The 22,656-nt window shown below is 37.1% G+C and overlaps 2 protein-coding genes across 2 annotated transcripts in view; one reads left to right on the top strand and one right to left on the bottom strand.

Annotated features, from left to right (window-relative positions):
- Window positions 1–22,656, top strand: part of ARMH3 (armadillo like helical domain containing 3) — a 2,648,735-nt gene that overhangs the window by 874,187 nt on the left and 1,751,892 nt on the right. The window lies entirely within an intron of this gene.
- HPS6 (HPS6 biogenesis of lysosomal organelles complex 2 subunit 3) lies at window positions 783–5,562 on the bottom strand. Its single transcript, XM_044056266.1, has one exon. It carries the CDS (start codon window positions 5,306–5,308, stop codon window positions 2,801–2,803), a length of 2,508 nt encoding a protein of 835 aa, XP_043912201.1. The 5' UTR covers window positions 5,309–5,562; the 3' UTR covers window positions 783–2,800.

Genomic DNA, 22,656 nt, shown 5'->3' with positions numbered 1-22,656 from the left:
TTCAGGCATCTGCTAGAAAGCTGAAGATGAAGTTTGATTCTCAAAGCAGGTAATTGGCTAGGCTTAAAATGGCCCACAAAGGCAGTTAGCCTAGTACCAACCCATGAACCATGACTTTTAAAGGGGTGGGGTGGTGTAATGGTTATGGCATTTGACTCGCAGACCCAAGGTACAAAGAGGAATTTCACCCTTCAACACGACAATGACCCCAAGCATACATCCAAATCAACAAAAGAATGGCTTCACCAGAAGAAAATTAAAGTTTTGGAATGGCCCAGCCAGAGCCCACACCTAAATCCAATAGAAAATCTGTGGGGTGAGCTGAAGAGGGCTGTGCACAACAGATGCCCTTGCAATATGACAGATTTGGATCACTTTTGCAAGGAAGATTGGGAAAATATTGCCAAGTGAAGATGTGCCATGCTGATAGACTCCTACCCAAGAAGACCGAGTGCTGTAATTAAATCAAAAGATGCTTCACCAAAGTATTAGTTTAAGGGTGTACACACTTAAGCAACCAGCTTATTGTACTTTTTATATTTTTCCTCTTAACTGGCATTTTAACAGGGGCGTGTACACTTTTTATATCCACAGTGTGTATGTATATATGTGTGTGTGTGTGTGTGTGTATGTATGTATATACACACACACACATTATATAATGTGTGTGTATATGTACACACACACACACACACACACACACACACACACACACACACACACACACACACACTCGTGCACAGATATTACATGCTCATCAGAAAGAGTAAGAAATCATGAAAAACCATCAAACATTTTAATGGGGTCCGAGTTTCTGGAAAGATTTTCATATACAGGATTCCAGCTTTAAAAGTCTGACAAACCCTAGAACAAACCACTAAGACTCTGTACAGTGTGTTCTATGACTTTTTACATTTTTACAGTTGTTTCCTTATTTACAAGCAAATACAACCAATGCTGTTAACAGGTACGTAATCATCACTAGGGTAACATGGTCACAATTTCATTTTGGAAAAGAGAAGGAAATTTTAACTGGGATGGGGAAATGAGTTTCAAACTTACTAGGGAACAAGACAGAGGTAAAATGTCAGTATACAGGCAATCACAGCATGACATACCAAAAGTAGCATTGGCTGGACAAACAGGAAAATAAGAGGTCACACTTTGGTGGGGGTACTTCAACATATTACTTTAACTCACCATTTTATGACTCAACTTCTTCTGAAAGAGGGTGTTGAAAATACCAACAGATACTTGTGACAGTCTGCTTAAAACTTGTATAAATACTGCCATCCCCACACGCACATTCTGAGATTGGTTTACAACTTCTCTGAAAGTAAAAATGTAAGTTTCACTAATTAAACTGTAACAATAAAAGTATTCTTCTCAGCACAGCTTCAACTGAGTTTTGATTATTTCAATAAGCAATCAAAAACAGTAAAACTCTTATCACTGACATTATGAAAATCAACTCAGAATTTCAAAATAGGGATGAAAACTTTTCATTTGCTACGGTAAAAAAATTGTTACATTGACAGTGTAATGCAAAGTCAGTCTCAAAATGGGACAAATATGCATGAAAACAGTGAACTAAAGTACAGTTCATAAGTTTCAGTATTATCTTACAGTACTAGTCTCACACAAAAAGGACAAGTCTACACTGATCCAACATAGTTATGAAATAAAGCAGTATGCATATCACTAAAATGGCTGCTAAAAGCACATTTTAATAACAAGATAAATAAATAAATAAATAAAATACACAACAGTTAGCACTACTGCACAGGCACTGGCTACTTTCTGTTAACCACTGAAGTGGGGATGGAAAGGGGAAAGGTCCCGCTAATGGAAATCCTAGTACTAATAGAGCCCACCTGCTGCTCTCTATGAAACTAGCATTATGTACAGTTGGTCATACTCCATGAAGCACAAATGGTAAAAGGAGGCAGCAGGAACGGAAGAAAAAACACGATTGCTTCTAGTGATTTCAGTGTGCAGTCCAAATAACCCACACTAAATGCCACTTTAAATAAAACGTCAAAACTACCAACATCCTGAAACAAAATAAAAAATAAGGCAGAAGTTGCGAAAAATAAAATTTGCGTTGGAAAACTTGATCTTTTCCAACAATATAGGTCTGCCATAAGCTGAAAACTTGGCATGTAGCTGTCACTTCCTTGAGCTGCCTCTAGCTTTTGCAGCAACATACGGATTAAAAGTATGGGAAGGCAGTTTCAAACTCTGCAAACACAGGTAACAGTGCCCATCAAAGATGTTCTTTGCACCTGCAACTTTACAAATACTTAATAAGCACAAAAAATGTAGCACAGTGTAATACTGTAACAAAATACAGATATTTTCAAATTTTACTAAATTGCACTGTATCCTGCTGCAAGGAAAGGGACTGCCAAACAAAATGGTCTAATGCAAAATATTATGTACCTAATAATAAATTCTGAAACTGCAAATGTGCTGCAGGTCAGGCCGCTGTCACTGTTCAACTCACCAAACTGCTAAATAATGCTTCTATATGCCCTGGGGTTCAATACAAATGCACTTAAATCAGAAAATTAGTTTTAACAAAAAAAAAAAAAAAGAAAGAATGCAACCATCTGAAGACAAACTCCTCAATAATGCTAATGGTCAAAACTGTTTTCACTGTGCCACATATTAAAGTTCACAGAGTGATAACCCAACTGCCCTAAAGCAAATACATGCTTATCACAGTTGGCTTGTATCACAGCAGTGTACAAAAATCATCCGATAGGGTGTCTCAAAGGCTAATTCACTAGGCAATAAGTCATAGTGCACTGTCTGTTTTTATATCTGGCAGAGAAGTCGTCCTTGGCAATATCTCTTGCTGAATCAACACATGAAGGGCAGGCTCTGTACATGTCCTTGGAATAATGCAGTGGTCCCTGGGAGGTGTGGGTGGCGGAAAAGATGGAGACTCCAAAGTGGCAGCATACTGATCACACAGCATTGATCTCTGCTTAAATGCTGCGATTAGTAGGGGGCTAAGCAAACCAATGGACAGCTGGTCCTCATTTCTAACAGGGAACGGCAGTAGGGGCTGATTTGATGATGGAATATTCTTCAAGACAATATTAATAATTTCTGGTGCAGACATGTCTTCAGGGCACAAAGCCCACAGCTGGTCCGAGTAATTGTCTAAATTGCGATGTTGAGAAACTTCAGTCAAAAGAAACGTAAAAATATCCTTCCTAAGTAAAGGGCTAATCTGAGAACATGTCTGAGCAACCTCTATGACTCTGCTCCATTTTTTAAGGTCAATCAGAATTTTAATAGCCTGCATAACTGCCTTTGGTCTCTGACTGCACAGCAAAAGCTCCACTTCCATTTCAGACACTTCTAGTGTTGTAGTACTGTTGTATTCTCTTTTTGGAAGAACTGACAGGGCCCTTTTATACAAAGGAATCCTATCAGGTCGATCTTTGCTCCCATAGTTCCAAGAGCCACATATGTGCTGCTGAGTTAGTGTCACAAATTTTGGCAGCCATTTGGGCCGAAACCTGTACAGGGAATGACAGATGAGTTCAAAGACTGGAAACACACCATTTACCAAAGATTCCTGGGATGCAATGTCTCCTTGTCCAACAACAGTTTTCCACACATCTGATGTAGCTCGGGCAGAAAGTGATCCAGCCCCATTACTCTGCAGCTGAAGGTTGCTCTTCACAGCTTCCCAGGCTTCTCTAGGAAAAGTGCAAAAAATCATATTCAAATAAACTAAGTTGCCTCTGTCAATATCAGAGCGGAGCAGACGGCCAAGTTCTTGGTCCACAAGTTCCTCACAAAAACTTGTAATATCACTTTCATTTGCATTCACAACACAGGATTTTAGCTCCTCTAGGCTGCTGTAACTCTGTAGCTCATCAACCATAATACTCAGAAGCTTTGAGCAAGGCTCCTGACCAAGCCCCTTTACCCTTTTGTGCTTCAGATAGTTTTGCAGAACAGTAGACAGCATAATTGGTGCCTGAAAAGTGCCTTCCTTTTTTAATTTCTCAACAGTTAGTCTGGTACCACTAAGGCTCCTCCTCTGATAGTAACTGCAAGCTTCTTCAAAGATCATTTCTTCCAGTGACAGTTCTGCATTGTTTACATAGTGCTGGCCATAGTTTTTTGGGCCAGTTGCTCGTTTAACCATGTAAATTCCATTCTTACCAAGAAAACTGATATCTCCTCCTCCAAAACAATCAAGGAAAATCAACTCATCTACTGTAAGAACAATTTTTTGCACTAATTTTCCAGTATTTAAATTAACAAGGTACAGAACTCGATCAAAGAACAAGGCCAACAGAGAATCAAGTGCCTGCATGGAGACTTTGGTTCCCAGAGCTTTACTAGCTTCCAGATGACAAATCTGTGTCTGTGTTCCAGTAGGATAAACAATACTTAACCTCCCGGATTTATCCATCAACAAGAGCCCACCACAGCTTGAAAGTGCAACGTTATGGATTTCGTGAATACCTGTGAACGACAGCAAACCAATAGATCGTAAAACGACAGTCTTAAAATCAGACCCTCCAAGGGTTAGTTTTTGGCTGTGGATAAGTCCATGGGAAGGGGCACTCACAGACAAGATGTCTTCTTTGGGCAGCCAGATAAGAAGTAATCCAGACACAGTGCCAGGGGCAGAAGCAGCGGGCACCATGAATACCCCTTCACTTGCAACATTAAAAAAAAGTCGATAACTAGGACAGTCGTGAAGCACAATTTTTAATCCTCCAAGAATCACCCCATACTGGCTTAGCTCCAGGCTCCTTTTACAGATACAGTAACGGCACACACTGCTTACAGAGTTGGTGGAAGTGGCGGGTCTCTCCTCGCACCAAACGATAATAGTCCCATTTGTACATACAGATGTCACCCTACCTCGTAGGCTGTTACAAAGTTCACACGTATGCATTAGTTCCCAAGTGGACATTCCATCCTTGCATTTCCAAAACTCCACACGGCCGTTCTGCAACACCAGGGCGGCCCACTGAAACCCATTTCGGTCCTGCAGATAAAAAAGATCTGCCAGTCCCACAGACCCTGACGGCTGCTGGAGACTCCGGTCGAGGTAGGTGGGCGGCTGCAGCAGCCCAGAGTTACAGATCCGGTCAAAAGTCAAAAGTTCTCCATATCGTTCCTTGGTACCGATACACAGAGCAATGCGCTTGCCGTCCCCTGACACCCAAATCTTCAGCACTACACCGTACTGGTGCTGCAGTAGGTCAGCCAGCTGCTTGCCACGGGTAAAATCAGTGAAATCAGAAATTTGCTCAGTCACGAACTCCATTGCAAGAGGAGACTCTGCAGATGGGCGGGGTGACCCCCGCTTCTTGTCCAGCTAAGGGACTGTAAACATTGACTCCCCAACCGTGAACTCGATCTCTGAACTAAACAAAGTGCAAAAGCCAAATCCTGAAATTAGGTTAACCTTAAGGAAACAGGTTGTACTAGAGTGCTTCTCTGGTACTTTCCGTTTCGCTCTTCAATATAAGACTGCAACATTTCTCGTAACTCCGCGTCAACCACCTGACATCACGAGGTCTCTTGTCCAAACAGATGGGGCTGGAGGAGGGGGTTGGGAACGTGGCTGTTCTTAAAGCTGCAGTAGGCACTTGGCGGAGAACCGGGCTCATAGGTATAGTTTTCAATTTGTCCCGAAGTCTGCAATAAAGTCCGTAGTTTTACCCCAAACGTTTGCTATCTGAGATACTCGTAAAGTTATGAGTTTTTTTTTTGACAAACCCACTGTTGAGGATTGCAATCACTAAATAACGGTCGAATTTCAGAAACTGTATATTTCAGAAAATTTATGCTAATTCAACCTAATTCAACATCTGCTATTCCAACAACTTTCTACGCTATAATAAACAATATTTAAAATCTTTCCCTGAATTTAAACAATTGTTCCCTTTATTGTGCGTCTTTGGCCCTGTCCTTGTTGAGCTAGGAGTTTGAAAGTTATGCTACCATGCCTGTTTTGGTCAACGTTTTTTTTTCTAAACGAAATAATATATATATATATATATATATATATATATATATATATATATATATATATGTATATATATACACACACACACACACACACACACACACACACACTACTGCAATAAGCTCTTATCTTAACGTTCTATTAATGCTCCTAATATTTCTATGTTATGATGACTTAATCCGGTTCGTGATTGAAAGGCCAACTCATCCTGTTGTTAAATTGAAAATGAATAAATAAATAAACAAACAAAAGTATTTGATCGTCCAATTGAAACACGTTGTGCGCTACTATGCAAACATTTACTTTTGCTTTCCAATTTTAAAACAATTGCTTTTGTTTAAAACTGTTCTCCTTTCAGGAATATCAAAACTGACTTATGAATCATAATGATTTTATTACCCCGAACTAGGTACATCAGCAGACATCTCAACAGAATTATATTCCCATTCAGAATATTTGTTAGAGTTTGCAGTCCCTACTAAAACAAAATTATCATGAATAATTAAAAAATAAACCACCCTCCTGGTCCAGTACCATAAATAAACTATATAATAAAAGAAAGTCTAAAATTATATAGAACATCTAAAATCCCTCTTCTGGAGAAAATGATCCAAAACCATTACAAAAACTGATAAACCCTATCAAGTCTACTGAAGAAGCCCATGACCTCAGGCTGAACTCCGAAGCAAAAAATAATTATAAATTCTTTTTTAGCTATGTTAACAGGCTCACAGGAAATTAATAGGCTAATAGACCTAGGAGGCCTTCTGAAGCCTAGCAATGTTTTCCCATTTGTAAATGACAGGAATAAATTACACAGAGGCTCCTAGTTCGGTTTAAGTGGCACAGCATTTACAAGCTACCTCTGTTCAACAGGGGCATAAGAGCTAATCCAGGGGTACATATTAGATTCCCCTATTAGTCCAGATTGTGCTTGAATAGAGTCAGGGACAAACTCTGCTTCACAAGGATTGGAAGTCTGTTCTACAGTAGGGATAGTGTCTGAGTAATGTACCTGTCCCTCCAACATGCTCTGTTTATGTTGCAAATGATGTTTAGGTCTTTAATCAGGTATTTCTAATGCTGTTAGACATGTGGATCTGTAACAACTCCGTCAATACTGGATTAGGTGATGCCTTGTAAGCCAGGCACAGATCACCTCTTAGCAGTCTGTAGGAGACTGAGTATAAAAATAAGGCCTTGATGCAGTCTGTAGATTTCATGGGTTTAATGCCTTGTACTCTTTTTTTTTTTTTTTTTTTTTTTTTTGTGAGAAACCTCTATGGGCATTCCAGTTGTTGCATATACCTGGTCAGGTACATACTGAAGGCAGCATTGTACTCAATGACTGGCCAAACGAGGGCTGAGTACAGCAGGAATTACATACCATTGCTTATAAATTGTGCACTATAGAATGATTTCCTTATATCTGTAAACACATGAAAGTCAAAGGCCAATTCACTATCCACATATTTTCCCAAGTTCTTAACCACTCTTTGGGGTGTATTGTCTATGTGGTAATTCCCTGGAGTGGCGGACTTGCCATAGGATACTATTATGCATTTTTTGGCATTCAGTTTTAGACCATGTCTCTGGCACTAATTATTAGTCTTTGACACGCTCTTTTGGAGAATATCAGTGTCCTTGAGGGATTCTATGACTGGGCCAAGCTTGGCCAACCAAAGGCCTTTGATTTTAGCTTTGACTTCCAAAAATTTGATGCCAAAATGGAGTAGCCCCAGTACTGAGTCCTGGGAACTCTGCTAGTGGCAAACCTTTTTGTGGAGGTAGAGTCCCCTTAGGTTTATAGGTAACTACTAGGCTATCAGTCTGCAGACTATTACAAGCCTAGCCAATAATCAAAGGTCAGAATCAAACCCCATATCTTGTATCTGTGAGGTAAAGACCTTAAACCATTATACCAACCTGTCTCCATCTTGACTTACTGTGTTATATGTTGGCAATCCAATGGGTGATATAGGGGTTTACTTCTAATTTTCTGAGTCTGCCAATAATGCCCGAATGGAGAATAGTGTTGAATGCTTTGGCCAGGTCAAGATTGGCAGTATATACCATTTTATCCTTGTCCGGAGTTTTGGTGACTTTCTTGATAAAGTCCACCAGGATTAATAGGCATGATCTGCCTTTGACAAAACCAAACGGTGTTGGATGTAGTGTCGGAAGGTATCTTATATCTTTTTTTACAATATTTATGATAATTCTTTCCATGACTTTACATAGGAGCATATGAGACTAGTTAGACTAATGGGGGTATAGTTACCCAGGGTCAGTTGATGGACTGCCCATGTGCTAAGGGATAATTGTTACAATCTTCCATTCGCTAGGCACAAAGCCAGTTAGGGGGCTAAGGCTGAACAGTGATTTTAGAGGGCTAAATAGGGCATGTTTCATACTATTCAGGAGACATCTTGGGATATTATCTGGGCCCATAGATGCAGTATTGAACACTGATTTTTGGAGGGCTCTATAGGTAGTATTTCATGCTATTCATGAGCATTCTGGGATATTATCTGGACCCATAAAAATTAAGCCAAATACCTGGTGTGGGAATAGAAAACACAGCCTTCTACTCTAAAGGTGAGTGTGCTACCTGTTGAGCTACTTGAGACAAAACTCATTTGTAAGAAGTGGGATGTTAGAAAACTAAGGAAAAATACCCTACATTGTTCTGAACTTATTCATAATGATGGCTTCTGTTCTAACTTGGTAGACATTGCCAATATCATTGCAAATTCACTCTCAACTTTAACCAAGCATTTCTATTCAAAGACCTGAAATACTTGAATCCCTTTCTCTCTCAATAATATCTAAGGATCATTTACTGAAAATACTGACAAAAACAAATAAAATGTCCTCCATGGGACCTGACAATATACCTGTTGCTTAATTAATAGTGTTAAACATACCCTTGCAGACCCATCTTCTTAAACTGTTTAACCCAAGTTTAGCTACTGGATTCATCCCTGATGAGTAGCACACTGCAGTCATGATGCTTGCCCATAAGGATGGCTTTATAACTAACCTAGGTATTTATAGACCTATCAGCTTACAAATCTCATCTGCAAAGTCAGAGAACATATTATAACTGACCTCATAAATTATGATATCAAGAACCTTATTTGACTTGACCCTAAGAGTTTGGCTTTGTGAAGGGCAGAGCCTATTTGTTATTTCTGGTAAACTTCTTTGAAAGAGTTAGAGAGGCTCTGGAATTTCTAGATTTTGGCCATGATGTACACACAGTGTGTCTTGACCTGTCTAAGGCCTTTGACAGCATTCCCCATGCTGGCATCGTAAATAAGCTAAATGCTTTAAGGATTAACCCTTATGTGGTAAGACAGCAAACAGGCTGAAAGAAAAATACACACTGTGCTAGTTGCAGGTGCTGCATAAGAAAGTATGAAAGTGACAAGTGGTGCCCCTCAGGGGTTGGTGCTAGGACCTCTCCTTTTCAGCCTTTACTTCTCAAATCTCCAAGCAGAGAGCCAAGCCCTTAGGCTAACAATTTGACTGCAAACTGGGAGTTGTTAAGTAACCATCTAAGACCAAAGTCCAACAGAATGAACTCCCACTAATAAACTTTTGTATTCTGTAAATGGACTCAAACTAAATGCTAAAAGGTGTAATATAATCACTACCACCCCTCTCCTCACCATAATTTATAAATAATGCACTTCTACAAAATGAAAATGTAGTGAGAATCCTAAGAACCTGGGTTGATAATCCCTCTCTTTTGACCATCATGTGACAGTGGTTGCCAGGAAATCCTTTTATTTATCAGAGGTAATTGCCAAAGAAATATACTGAAATTCTAAAGAGGTAATCATTCCGTTATACTCAGCAATGATCAAATCAATTATTATTAAGTGGGATTTCCAAGATGGCTGCACATTGACTAACAGCTTAATTTCAGCTGTCCCAGTGTGAAAACAGTAAACAGAGACAGTGAATTTGTTATTCTGGGTAAATTTCAGTTACTGGCTAGTAAGTACACTGCCTGGATGCTGGCAAAGAAGAAATTTAAAGACCACAACCACCAGGAAAATCCACAAACAATAAAAAACACAAAATTCCTGTGGTGCAACACAACCAGCTGGGACTAGTAAATAATCATCACAAACTTTATTAAAATAATAAAACAATAAACTATGTTCTTGTTAAGCACTTTCATTCCCACTACTATCACAAAACTTCCTCAGAACTAAAACCATCCATAATAAATACTTTTTCTAACAGTTATTTATAATAGTTGGCATTCTGGTCATCAGAAAAAAGCCATTGTTAAAGGTCAGATGGTATGGCTAGCATGATTTATTTCTGATGATGCCACATTTTTGACTGACTGTGAAGTTGTGGTTGACATGTTCATACAAATAAATTATCCCCTACTTATGTTACAAAAAATCAAAAATGAAGTGGTCACAAAAAGAAGATGGGGTTTATAGTCCCATTTTAACAAACAGGTTGAGGACAAACATGACCATCCCATCTACCTTTAATAATCTTAGGTTCAACAAGGCTAAATTGTTCATTACAACTTTTTCAGTAGATGTATTCATTATTACTGGAATGTTTTTAAGTCTGATGTTTCCACCATTGAAAGACTGGGGGACAAGCCATGTATAGTTTACAAGAAAAATGAATTTAAGGTTTTTAGGAAACCCAGTGTTTTTACACCAGCTTTTACACTAGCACATAATGTCTTCCTCACAGTTTGTGAGAAAGAAATATATCAAGTCATTAATAGAATACAGATGACAAGTTGTAATAATCTGACTAGATTTGAACAACAAGCCTTGAATGATTTGATTAAGAATGAAAATATAGCTATCCGCCCGACAGACAAAGGCGGCTGTATAGTGATTTTAGATTCTGGATATTATTATGATATGATGAATCAGATGTTGTCTGATACTAATACATATATTAGTGTGGAAGCTGATATTGTGAGTGTGATGAAGAACAGAATAGATAATTGTTTACTTGAATGCTTTAATCTAGGTCTACTTACAAAGGAACTATTTGATTACTTTATTACTAAATTTCCTGTTACACCTCGGATTCATAGCTTACCCAAGATCCACAAACACCCTACACTCCCACAGTTTAGACCGATTGTAGCTGGGAGTGGTTGGTTGACTCAGGCTATGTCCATTTATTTGGACAAACAACTTTGAATAGCTCTTGATATGAGTGAAGTTGTACTGAAAGATACTGAAAACGTTTTGAGAGATTTACATAATGTAATCAGTGAGGGGGATGTTTCGGATATTCAATTTTTAGTGATGATAGATGTTGTATCCCAGTTTACATACATTCCTAACCAGGAAGGCATTAGTATGGTCAGGGCAGTTTTGGCTAGGAGTAATAAATTTGACATTAAGCATATTGACTTCCTGTGCATGCTTCTAGAGCTGGTCCTTGAACACAATATCTTTATGTTTCAGGATAAATGTTACTGGTAACAATCTGGCATGGCTATGGGGACCAGCTGTGCTAATTCTTACACCAATTTGGTGATGTCAGAATGGGAATTCCATCATGTATTGGGACAACATAGAGGTCATATTGCCATATATAGACATTTTGTTGATGACATGTTTATTGGTTGGAAAGGCAACAAGCAAGAGCTTGACTTGTTTTTTCATTCTTTAAATAATAGTAGTATTTTTTTGAAATTTACCCTTACTTTTTCCCAAGTCACTGTTGATTTCTTGGATGTGACCATCTGGCTGGAGAATGGCAAAATGCTGACCAGGATGCATAGGAAGGACTGTTATAGACCATTATATCTGCTCTGTATAGGCAATCAATCAGATCACCTCATAGGTATTGTTGTCCTCCCATTGTTTTGAAATTTTCCCATGGTGTAAATATGGTGAAAGATATAGTTACCAGGAACTGGCATATTTTACAGACTGACAGCAGATGTTCCGATATATTAGCAGATGGCCCTAGATTTGTATATAAGAACCACAGTAATTTAAGGCAACAGTTATGTTTTCCTAGACATGTTATGTCTGGATCCCAGGTTTTGATAGGTATATCTAAATGTCATAAATGCAATTTTTGTCAGTTTATAGATGAGTCTAGGTTCTTTAGGCACCCTGTCACAGGCTACTTGTGGAAGTTGAGGGCATCTGCTGATTGCTCCACCAGGAATGTGGTTTATTTAGCACACTGTCAGTGCTGTTATAAATTCTATGTTGGTAAGATGAACAGGAGCTTAAAAGAAAGAATTAGGGACCATGTGTATTGCATGAAGAAGCAATATGATTTTAGTGCCTTAGCGAAATATGTTTTGTCTACTGGCCCTGACCACAACTTTGTCTTCCAGGTATTATGTGTGATCAGCCCAGGTCTACAAGATGTTGATATAGTGACTCGTACTGAGGAGGTTGAGTTGGAGTGGATCTTGAGGTTGGGGGCACAGCTAGCTATGGGGTTGAATGATCATGTCCCCATTAAGCCTGTATTAAGGAATAAATGGCTGTAGGGTGTTTATTGTTGTTTGTTTATATATTTATGAATATTTTTCATGTTTTATTTATTTGTGTTAATGTTTTTATTATTATTTTTTATTTTTTATCAGATTTTATGCCAGCAAATATTATCTACTTCATATGCCTTTAAGCTGGGAATGTGGCTGCATGAATGTTTGTTTTATTGGCTGTTAAGCTGTTTGAGATAATGTCATTTGTATATAAGTTATTCTGCCCCCATTCATGTTTGTCTGAAGAAGTGCTATGGTATTACCGTGAAAGCGCTAACTTTATTTCTCTGCAATAAAGTTTTTTGGTACGATTACTTGCTGGTTCATCAAGTTTTTGGATTTAGCTGCATATCAAGCTGTCTTCTGCCTGCTTTGGGGAATTTTACAGTTTTACAGTTTCGTTTGTTTGCTGCAGTTGGGTTTGTTTTTGTTGTAACTCAGAAATTAATGAATAAACATGAGACTACAAAGCATCAACCACATTTGTAAAACATGGCTGAACAAGAACACCTGGAAATATTGGACTTTTTTGGCTTTGTTAACTTTGCAGGGACTACAAAGCATATGCCCTATTTCATGCCATTAGTGTTTGAAAGAAAATTAAGGAGAGGGGAAAGGACAGAAAGAGGTAACTTTTAAGTAAAACAAATTTTGATAACAGTATTTTTATAAAACATGACATATACTGCATCTTATATAGTAAAGCATTTCCAGTTACTTTTGTGTGTTATAAGGATACTAAAGTAAACTGGTGTCATCTTTTTCCCCATCTTTCTTTCTTTCTGTCTTCTTGTTTAGTCTTAATGTAGGAACTGCAATGTAAAAAGAAAAGAAAGCCTGAACAACAGCATGTTTAAGATAATAGGCTGCAGTCTTGGGTTACTGAGATGAGGTACTGGTTATAAAAGTGCACAGATCATGATACAAGTAAAACTGATATACTGTTTCTTACTTTTGCATATGGGAATGACTGGATTAAAGCCCAAGGCTTGATCTAACAATATGTTTTAAGTGGAAGCAATTAATAAAAGAATACTGAATTTACTGAAAAGTTTTCCTTTAGGAAACAAATGTTCATAGTGCAACATGAAAAGTTTGTAGCTCAAGGCAACTGTGTACCTTGTTGTCATGTTTCTATGGAGACAAGCTGATAAAAAGGGCAATAAAAAGCAGAATACTTTTTTCTTTCCATGGCTAGAAGGTAATATTTTCTGAAAACATTCAAGTCATTTTTTACATCTGGGAGAGGAATAAATATAAGGCAAAAACAAACAGCACTTAGTGTAAATAGAAGCAAAAGCTGTACAAAGTGCCTTAGCATGGATAACCTTAATTATAGGTTAACTAAAGCCAGTGAGTGCAGCTGTCAATGTGAGGACATTGTTCCTATTAAGTGAGTTAAACACCATTATTGAATATGTGCATAGTTTTGTGTGTTGTATTAAATTAATAGGTTCTGGGGGTGTTCTGGGGTTGTGTTTTTTTGAGGGTTTGGGTTGAAATGGATACGGCAAGAAAAAACTGTATTAAAGATCATACTGTCAAATATTAGTGTATATATGTAACACAAAAGCTGAAATTAGACATTTAAAAAAGCAGTTACACATAACAGATGGAAATAATAACTTCTTATCATAATGGCAGCACTTTCCATATTATCCTTAAATGTGAATGGTTTTACAGATATATACAAAAAAGAAAGAATAGTGGACTATATTAAGAAATGCAGAGTGCAAATATTTATGCTATTTTGGAGATATAGTTGGAAAGAAATGAGCAAGTGAGTTTGATAAAGAAATGATTTCGGAATGGTTACTCAGCTGAATATCTGGGACAAAGGAAAGGGGAGCACTAATATTAATGCTAAAGGAGCTCCAATAGTGAGGGAAGCGGAAAAAAAATTAATAGTGATAGATTTATAGTAGTAAGGGGCTAATGACAAGGGAGCAAGATTATGCTGGCATGTATTTATATTCCACCTAAAACTGCTATGTGTAGCTTAAGGAAATTCTGGGAAAATGATCGGGTTTAAGCAGAGAATATTACTTGGGGGGGCTGGAATTTGATTTGCAACAGTGATGATATATCTGGGGGCCTTGAAGGGAAAATATAACAAAAATATAGATTTTGGAAGAAATTTATGAAAATATTTGGTATGGAAGATGTGAATTCATAAGTAGGAGCTCAGAGAGTGTTTACATATTATTCTCCAAAGTAGGGAAAACTGGGTTAGGCTAGACCAAAATTATATTTCACAGGAACACATGTATTTAATTGAAAAGTTTGATATGCATACAGTAACTATTTTAGATCATGTGCCAGTAATAACAGAAATAAAAAATGCAGGGTAATGAAATAAATATGAGACACTCGCACTCCCCCCACCTGTCTGTTAAATAGAGAGGAATTTAAGGAATAGATAGAGGAACTTATTCAGGGGTTATTAGGGAAGATAGAAATTTCTTCAGAAAATATAGCTAGGGAGTGGGATAAGATGAAAGTGGAATTTAAAAATAGGATAGAAATAAAAGAGAAAAGAGAAACAGTTAAGATGTAACAATAATTATTTAGAGAGACTGACAAAGGCTTAAATATTGCAGAATAGGGGCAATCTCAAAGAGCAAGAAGAGGCACAACTGCAGAGTGCTAAAGAGAAAATGAAGAACTATCTGGATAATATGCACAATTTTAGAAAGGTTTCGCTGAGCAGCTGTTTTTTGATAATAATGTTTTTTGATAATAACACCAGAGCACAAAAACTTTTAGCACAACAGCTCAGGCAACAGAAAGTTGAAAGGGATGTTGCCAAGCTTAGGAAGCATATAACAAGTAAAACAAGAGATCCTGTAGCAGTATTGTAAATATCTCAGAAATTTTATGAAAGTCTGTATTAGGCAAAGAAGTGTGGACCTCAAGAAAAAAGTACAAATGGAAATGTTTATGGAAGTATTAAGTATGCCAAGGTTAGAGGCATATGAGGCTCAATTACTAACAGGATAGAAGGAGATGAGGTAAAAATGGTGAATTACAACCAATCTACAAGAAAGTCCCCAGGAATAGATGGTATTCCTGTGAAAGTTGTGAAGGTAGCAGGGAAGAAAGTGATAAAGATCTGGAAGGTTTTGTTTAACAGTATTTTAAAAGGAGAAGAAGCTCCAACATCCTGGAAGAAACTATAGTGGGCGTAATACCTAAAGATGGTAAAGACCCATCAGATCCAGCTTCATATATGCCCATTTTAAGTGTTTATGTCTATAGTGGCTAAAAGAATAACAAAGGTGATGCTAAAATTGTTAGATATAGATCAGTGTGGTTTTGTGGAAGGGAGACAAACATTTAACAACATTAACAGAACAATGATGATCCAGAGGGAAGCAGAATGTAAGAAAATATCACTGTTATTGTTGGGATTTGTTTCAGAGAAAACATATGACAAAGTAAGCTGGGATTTTATGGGTAGGTCATTGGTAACATCTGCATTCCCTGATGCAATAATATGGTTAATTAGGAGGATTTATGAGGGATCAGAGGCAAAATTTAAGTTGGGGGTTCTTCTCTGATAAGTTCTGTTTGAACAGAGGAACCAGGCAGGGGTGTCCTCTTTCCCCTTTGTTATTTGTGTTATATTTAGAACAATTGGAAAAGAAAATAAGGGGCTCAGAAAGTCAATGGTTGTAAACTACATACACAACCATGAATTGGTTCAACAATATCATTATTTATGAGCACATGATAAAATGAAGTACTTAGGGATGTGGGTTTAAATGGATTCTGCTATGGCAGCTAAGGATATGTGGAAAGAGACTAAACAAAGGATAAAACAAAAATTGAACTGAGAAACTGGAAGCTCTGTTTCATGGATATGGATAGCAAGATACAAGCAGTGAAAATGTTTTTAGTCCCTTTAGTTATACACGCAGGTCAGGAATATTTTTATCAACCAGAGGAAAGGTTGTCAGCAGTTATTAATAAATAGTTGAAGGATTTTATCTGGGAGGGAAAGAGGACAAGAGTCAAGTGGGATAAGATGATCCTTCCAAAAGAACAAGGTGGTTTGGGATTACCTAATTTGAAGGGGTATTTCAGAGCTACACAGTTAAGGCTCCTATACATAGCACAAGCAGAAAGCTATTATTCAAAGTGGCAAGGGATGATGATGAAACAAGAAGGAAGCTCAAGAGGCAGAAAGTATTTTAAGGGCTAAGCCAATACTGGAATGGAGAAATGAGATTCTGCTGATAGGGCTGACTGCAGTTAAGGGTACAAAGAGAAGGCAAGAGGAAGATGGAATTTACTGGAGAAAACTGGCAAAGGAACCAAGGTATTGAGAGCAAATAATTAGAGATGGAAAGGTAATACAATGGGAAGAGGCAAGAAGACATTTGGACTGCAGGCTAGAGATTGCCCTCCCTATCAAGGATTTATATCAGAGTATAAGTAAAAGGAAAGTAATAGAGGGGTCTTAAGTGAAAGACCAGTATTGGTAGAGTTTTAGTAGAATCTAGAACAGAAGCTGCTGTTAAAAAAATGGATAATTAGTAGGCATATACAACATTGCAGAATAACTATAGGAATTGATCAGAGGAGGTTAGAAAGGATTGGGAAGAGAAGTCAGATAGGCAATCACAAAGAAACAATAGGAGGATATACGTATGACTTCCAAATATCCAACAAAGTCTAGAAGATTTAGAATTTTTGCTTGAAAGTGTTTGCATAGGTATTCTTATACCCCAAGCAGGCTTCAGGGAATTTTTCCTCAGGTAATTACAAATGTTGGAGGTGTGATGGAGATGAAAGAGATAATTAGGAACATATTTTTGAGAGGGTAATGAGTTGGCAGACTTTACAAATTCTCTGCAGACTACTCTGTCAGAAATACTTGGTAAACTAGTTGGTGTAACAAAGGAAATTACTTTAGAGCTATGATACAGAATCAGAATTGCCTAGACAATGAGGCTTTACTGAGTTTAATTCTGGTGGCTGCCAAAAAAGCAATTACTAGAAAATGGAAATCAAAGTCTAAAACACCAGTACCAGAAGTAGTGAATATAGTAGCAGAGATGAAAGAACTTGAAGTGGGATCTTTAGAAAAGGGTAGGAGCAAATTACATAGAAAAATTGGAAATGGAGCAATACATTCAGAATAATAAATCCAAAGGACACAACCAGCAAGTAGAGCAGGATACCAACAAAATAAATGTAAAAAAATGCTATTAACAAAAAGTTTACGCTGGTATTCAATAGCCAAGTGTCAACCACTTAGTATCATAAAGCGTTCATAGAAGAAATCCACCACACTAGGAAAGTAATGTGGAAACAAACAAATCTTTAATTGCAAGTAAGCGCTTTCACCCGTAGGCTTCTTCAGACTTTCATTGCTAACAACAACATTGCAGTTTAAATAGCCCAGTATACAATGCTATTGGTTAATTAATACTCTATGAGAAAGGCTTAAAGCCCTAAGATTAAAAACATACTATTAATAAATACATGATTTAAAACCATTTATTAAAAAACAGTTATTTAAAAGGAGCATATATGTGTGTATGCATACATGCCAACTTGTTATAAAATTAATAATAAAATAAATTATGTATATTATGTGAAAACAAAACCCAGCAATAAAAATCCTATTCAAGACCTATGCAACAGTTCCCATACTAACACAAAATGTATATATATATATATATATATATATATATATATATATATATATATATAAAACTGTGAACATTTTCCAATCCAATATGGGAGAGACTATTAAAAGAAAAAACTGAACCAGGTGGAATAAATAATAATAAATACTAAACCTACGTCCTAAATCTAACACTAATGCTTTGGTACATGAAGCCTTTTCTGTCTTAAAAATGGTTTTACCTGTACTTTATCATTTAGACCAGGATGATGGTCGGCCCTACATCTAATAATCCATCTCATTTCACTTTCCAACGTGTAGTTAATTATATCACCCCCTCTTATATTAATATCAATCTTTTGGATAACATTAAACCTAAATGTGTGTGTGACGCCCAAATCCATGGTATGTTTGGATAGGGCATTAAACACTGAACCTTTTCTAATATGATATACATGTTCCCTTATGCGTTCTTTCAGGGATCGATTAGTTTTTCCAATATAGAATGCAGGGCATACCGTGCATCTAGCCATATAAACAATGTTCTTACTATCACAATTAGTATTAGTGTGAAAATGATATAATTGTTTTGTAACTGGATGAATGAAATCTGTTGTCTCTTCAATGTACATACATTGATTACATTTCCCACAAGGTGTCGTGTTGATATTATATGTATTTGTTCCTTCTCTAGTCAAAACATTATTAGGTCTGCACAATAATTTCCTTAAATTAGGTTGGTTCTTAAACACCAGGTTAGGTTTAGGACCTACAATCGTAATGATTTCACTATCTAAAAGAAGAATACCCCAATGTTTAGTCATTATTTGCTTTAAATGGATAGCATCCTTTGTAAAAAACATGGGGGCTCTAATGTTCTATAATCCAGTCGGTAAATCGATCTTAGATGCCCTTATAGGTTCCGAGAAATAAGGTTTAGCTGTGGTGTTTCTCAAGTTGGTCACCACAGATGTAGTCTGTACAAATGTTTCTTCATTATAGCCCCGTTGTACAAATTTAATCTTTAAATCATTCAATTCCTTAATGTAACCTTCCTCAGTGGGGTTCAGTCTTGATGCTCTCATAATTTGACCTTTCAAGACGTTATTAAAGACATGTTTAGGATGCATACTGTCTCTGTGCAGTATAGTGTTCCTATGGCACAATTTCCTGTGTACAGAGGTATTAAGCAATCCATTACTAAGTCTAAAGATGTTGACGTCTAAGAATGAAATTTTTTCTAATGAATAATTTAAAGTAAACTCTAAAAAGCAGGTTGAGGCATTAATGCTATCAACGAACTTCATGAGTGTGTTAACATCGCTCAGCCAAATAAAAAAGAGGTCATCTACGAACCTGCGATACAGACCTACATGATCTTGAAAAAGTTTGAGCTTAAAGAGAAAGTTCTCTTCCCAATGGGCCATGACCAAGTTGGCATAGCTATTGGCACAGGAAGTGCCCATAGCCACGCCATCTCTCTGAAGAAACACCTCTTCTCGGAACATAAAAATATTGTTCAGCAAGACTGTTTCCAGGAGTAGTGTAATTAAATCAATTTTTTCGGGGGTATATTCAGAATGAAATCTAAGATAGTCCTGTATCCATTGTATCCCCACATCATTGGGGATAACTGTGAATAAACTTACAACATCCAGTGTTACTAATATATAGTGTCTTTCATCATCCAATTGTGTAATATAGGCATATAGATCAAGTAAAAATTGTTTACTGTCTCTTAAAATGATATTGTTAGCATCTACAAGTGGTCTTAAATGAAACTCAGTAAATATGGATAGGGGCTCAGTCACCCATCCTTGACCAGCTACAATTGGTCTCATCGGAGGTTTAACCATGGATTTATGGACCTTAGGAAGTCCTTGTATGATTGGAATAAGTGGATTAGCAACCTTAAAGTAATTATATAACTCTTTAGTAATAATAGATGACAATAAATTCAGAATAATGTTTTGGAGGAGGAATGTGGTTTAACGGAAGACAGGAATTAAATGAGCTATCAAATGGTTGATTGACAATTACTGTATACAAGATTATATGTAATGCATAATGTTTACAACTGAAAATATGTCAATATGGTTTGTTTTCATTTATATAAATGCATGATTGCTAATGTCATAACTGATAATTCAATAATGATGTTTATTGTTAAAAAAACAATTATTGAGTGCAATTCCACCTTTGGGGTGTATCTCAGTAAACATATCAAAGTATTAGAAAGGCCAGAAAGGTTCCTACCAAAATATCACAGGCTTAAAGTATCTGAGTTAGTAAGAGAGACTAGAAGCTCTATCCCTTTACTCAGTGTTTTTTTCGACTTTTGAGGGGAGATATCTTCCTTGTTTATTGCTCCATTAGAAACATGGTTGTTCTGGACCTCATATATCCCTACAAGTCCAATGTCTCAATCAATACTAGGACTAGAGACCTAGATTTATACCAACAGATAAATAGAACATGGTTGAGAGACACGTTTATAACCCAGCACCTTTCAAACCTTTGGAATAACCTTGCCCTGCAAGTTAAGCAGCAAAATTCACTCTCTTCCTTTAGAGATAGCTTAGATGACTGGATGAGCATACACAAATTTGATCTGGGATTGACAGATATGGCCCTCCTGGAGAAAGGAGGTGCAGCCTGAGGGAAAGTACTGGCAAAGCATAATGGTCATAAAACTCAATGGCTTTGGAATATCTATGAATCTAATATAATGTTAAGCATTCTACAGCTGTGCTAAGCTTATTCATCAGAAAACGCACATTAAAAACAAATCATTTTACTTTACAAACTTTTGGAATGAATGCAAGCAATATTTTTAAAATGTCACTGACACAGGGTCTAAAGGTGCTGTAGATAACTGTGCTCTTTTAAAATTTTGTACCCTATCACAGTATAAGTTTATTGATGTTTATAATAAACTTACAACTCAACTTCAGCTGCCTTATCTTTTGCAACAATAATTTGAAAGACTTCCTGTAAAAGAAACGTAGGAAATGAGCAGTATAAGACCTAGAGTGAAGTCAAGTGATAGAAATGAGAATATATTAAAAGCTATTTGGCACAAAACAGGTGACAACAAGAAACATTTCTCCATAATTTGGTGTATTAGTAAAATGTGTTCTGTTTTTTCATAACCTTATGTCCATATAGTAGATGATGGTGGGAACTGTGGTTTAGCGAGGGAAAAGGGTTTAAAAGAGTTGTGTTAATGGTATGCCTCCTATTCTGGTCCTATTACAAGACATCCCTGCAGGACTCAGGGTGCATGACCCTTTCTGCAGAGACCACTGAAATAGCAGCCATCATTTTACTGTGTTTAATTAGTTTTGCCCATGACTCTGTCCCAGCGAGTTTATTTTTGAATTTTGTATTTCTGACTGTTATCTACTGAAAATTCAGATAGAGTAGACAAGGCCCCATAACTCTTCCAGTTAGATATACTTGTGGAAGATTTAGCTGGTCAGACAGATTCTTCTTTTTAGCACCCTATCTGTTAAAACTGGTTATTTTCCTGGTATCCCACAGTAGTTATATATTTCTTTGTATAGTTAAGTTTAACTGTACTCTCCAACTTCTGTTTTAAATAAATAATTTTTATCTATTCACCTTTAAAATCTTATGGCTGATTTATTTATTGACTTGCTTATTAACTGATAACAATATATTAACTGTGAATGAGGTCTAGCTTCTGGTATCTTTTTTTTGAGTGGCAGACTGTTTTGCTATGCAGTAGGATTTGTGTTTATAGTTATTTGGCTTATTTCTTGAGAGTGGAATAATAACCAAGGTTCTCCAGTCAGACAACCTGGAGTGGTGACAGTGATCTAGTGTGTGCCAAGACAGAAGGCTATAATATTAAAAAATATTTCCAGTGTGTGTGTGTGTGTGTGTGTGTGTGTGTGTGTGTGTGTGTGTCTATATACACATGCTTGTTTCTAACAGATTATGCATTTCAGTTACTGTTGGGAAGGGAGCATTGGACAGGAATGAATCCAGATAGAAGTGGGAAATGGGCCTGGAAAGCTAAACCCAAAACCCCGCCTGGAGTGTGTTCAGTGTAAAGCCTATTCCTAGGCCAGGCTTCACTTAGTACATAGATTCATACACACTTCCTAGGCTACTGATCCATGAGGATTTTTAAAAGCCTAGTCCTGCATTCCCAAGGAATTTTTAGCCCTTGTAATTTAAGTGCAAATAACCCAGAGTTGGCAGAACATTTACATGTTCCATCCATCCATAAGGAACGGGGGGGGGGGGCTAAACTAGGGGTGAGTTTTCAGTTTCCCATCCATTCATCCAGATTATGTTTGACTAGAGTAAGGGAAGTACTTTGCTTTATGTAAAGAGGAAGATGGTATTTTCTGTAATTGATAAGTGCATTATTTGTCTGTGCATCCTATCATTCTGTCTGCTTGGTTCTAATAATGGAAATCTTGTGACCATGCATCCCGGTGGCTATCAGATTATTCTGAGCAG

Source organism: Protopterus annectens, chromosome 14.part0 (genome assembly GCF_019279795.1).
Source record: "Protopterus annectens isolate FY-2018-M chromosome 14.part0, PAN1.0, whole genome shotgun sequence".
In the NCBI taxonomy this organism is placed as follows: domain Eukaryota; kingdom Metazoa; phylum Chordata; order Ceratodontiformes; family Protopteridae; genus Protopterus; species Protopterus annectens.
This window is presented reverse-complemented; position numbering and strand designations above follow the sequence as displayed.

Bases quoted from the DNA above. Each gene is read 5' to 3' on its own strand.
- HPS6 (XM_044056266.1), bottom strand. From the start codon at position 5,308: ATGGAGTTCGTGACTGAGCAAATTTCTGATTTCACTGATTTTACCCGT.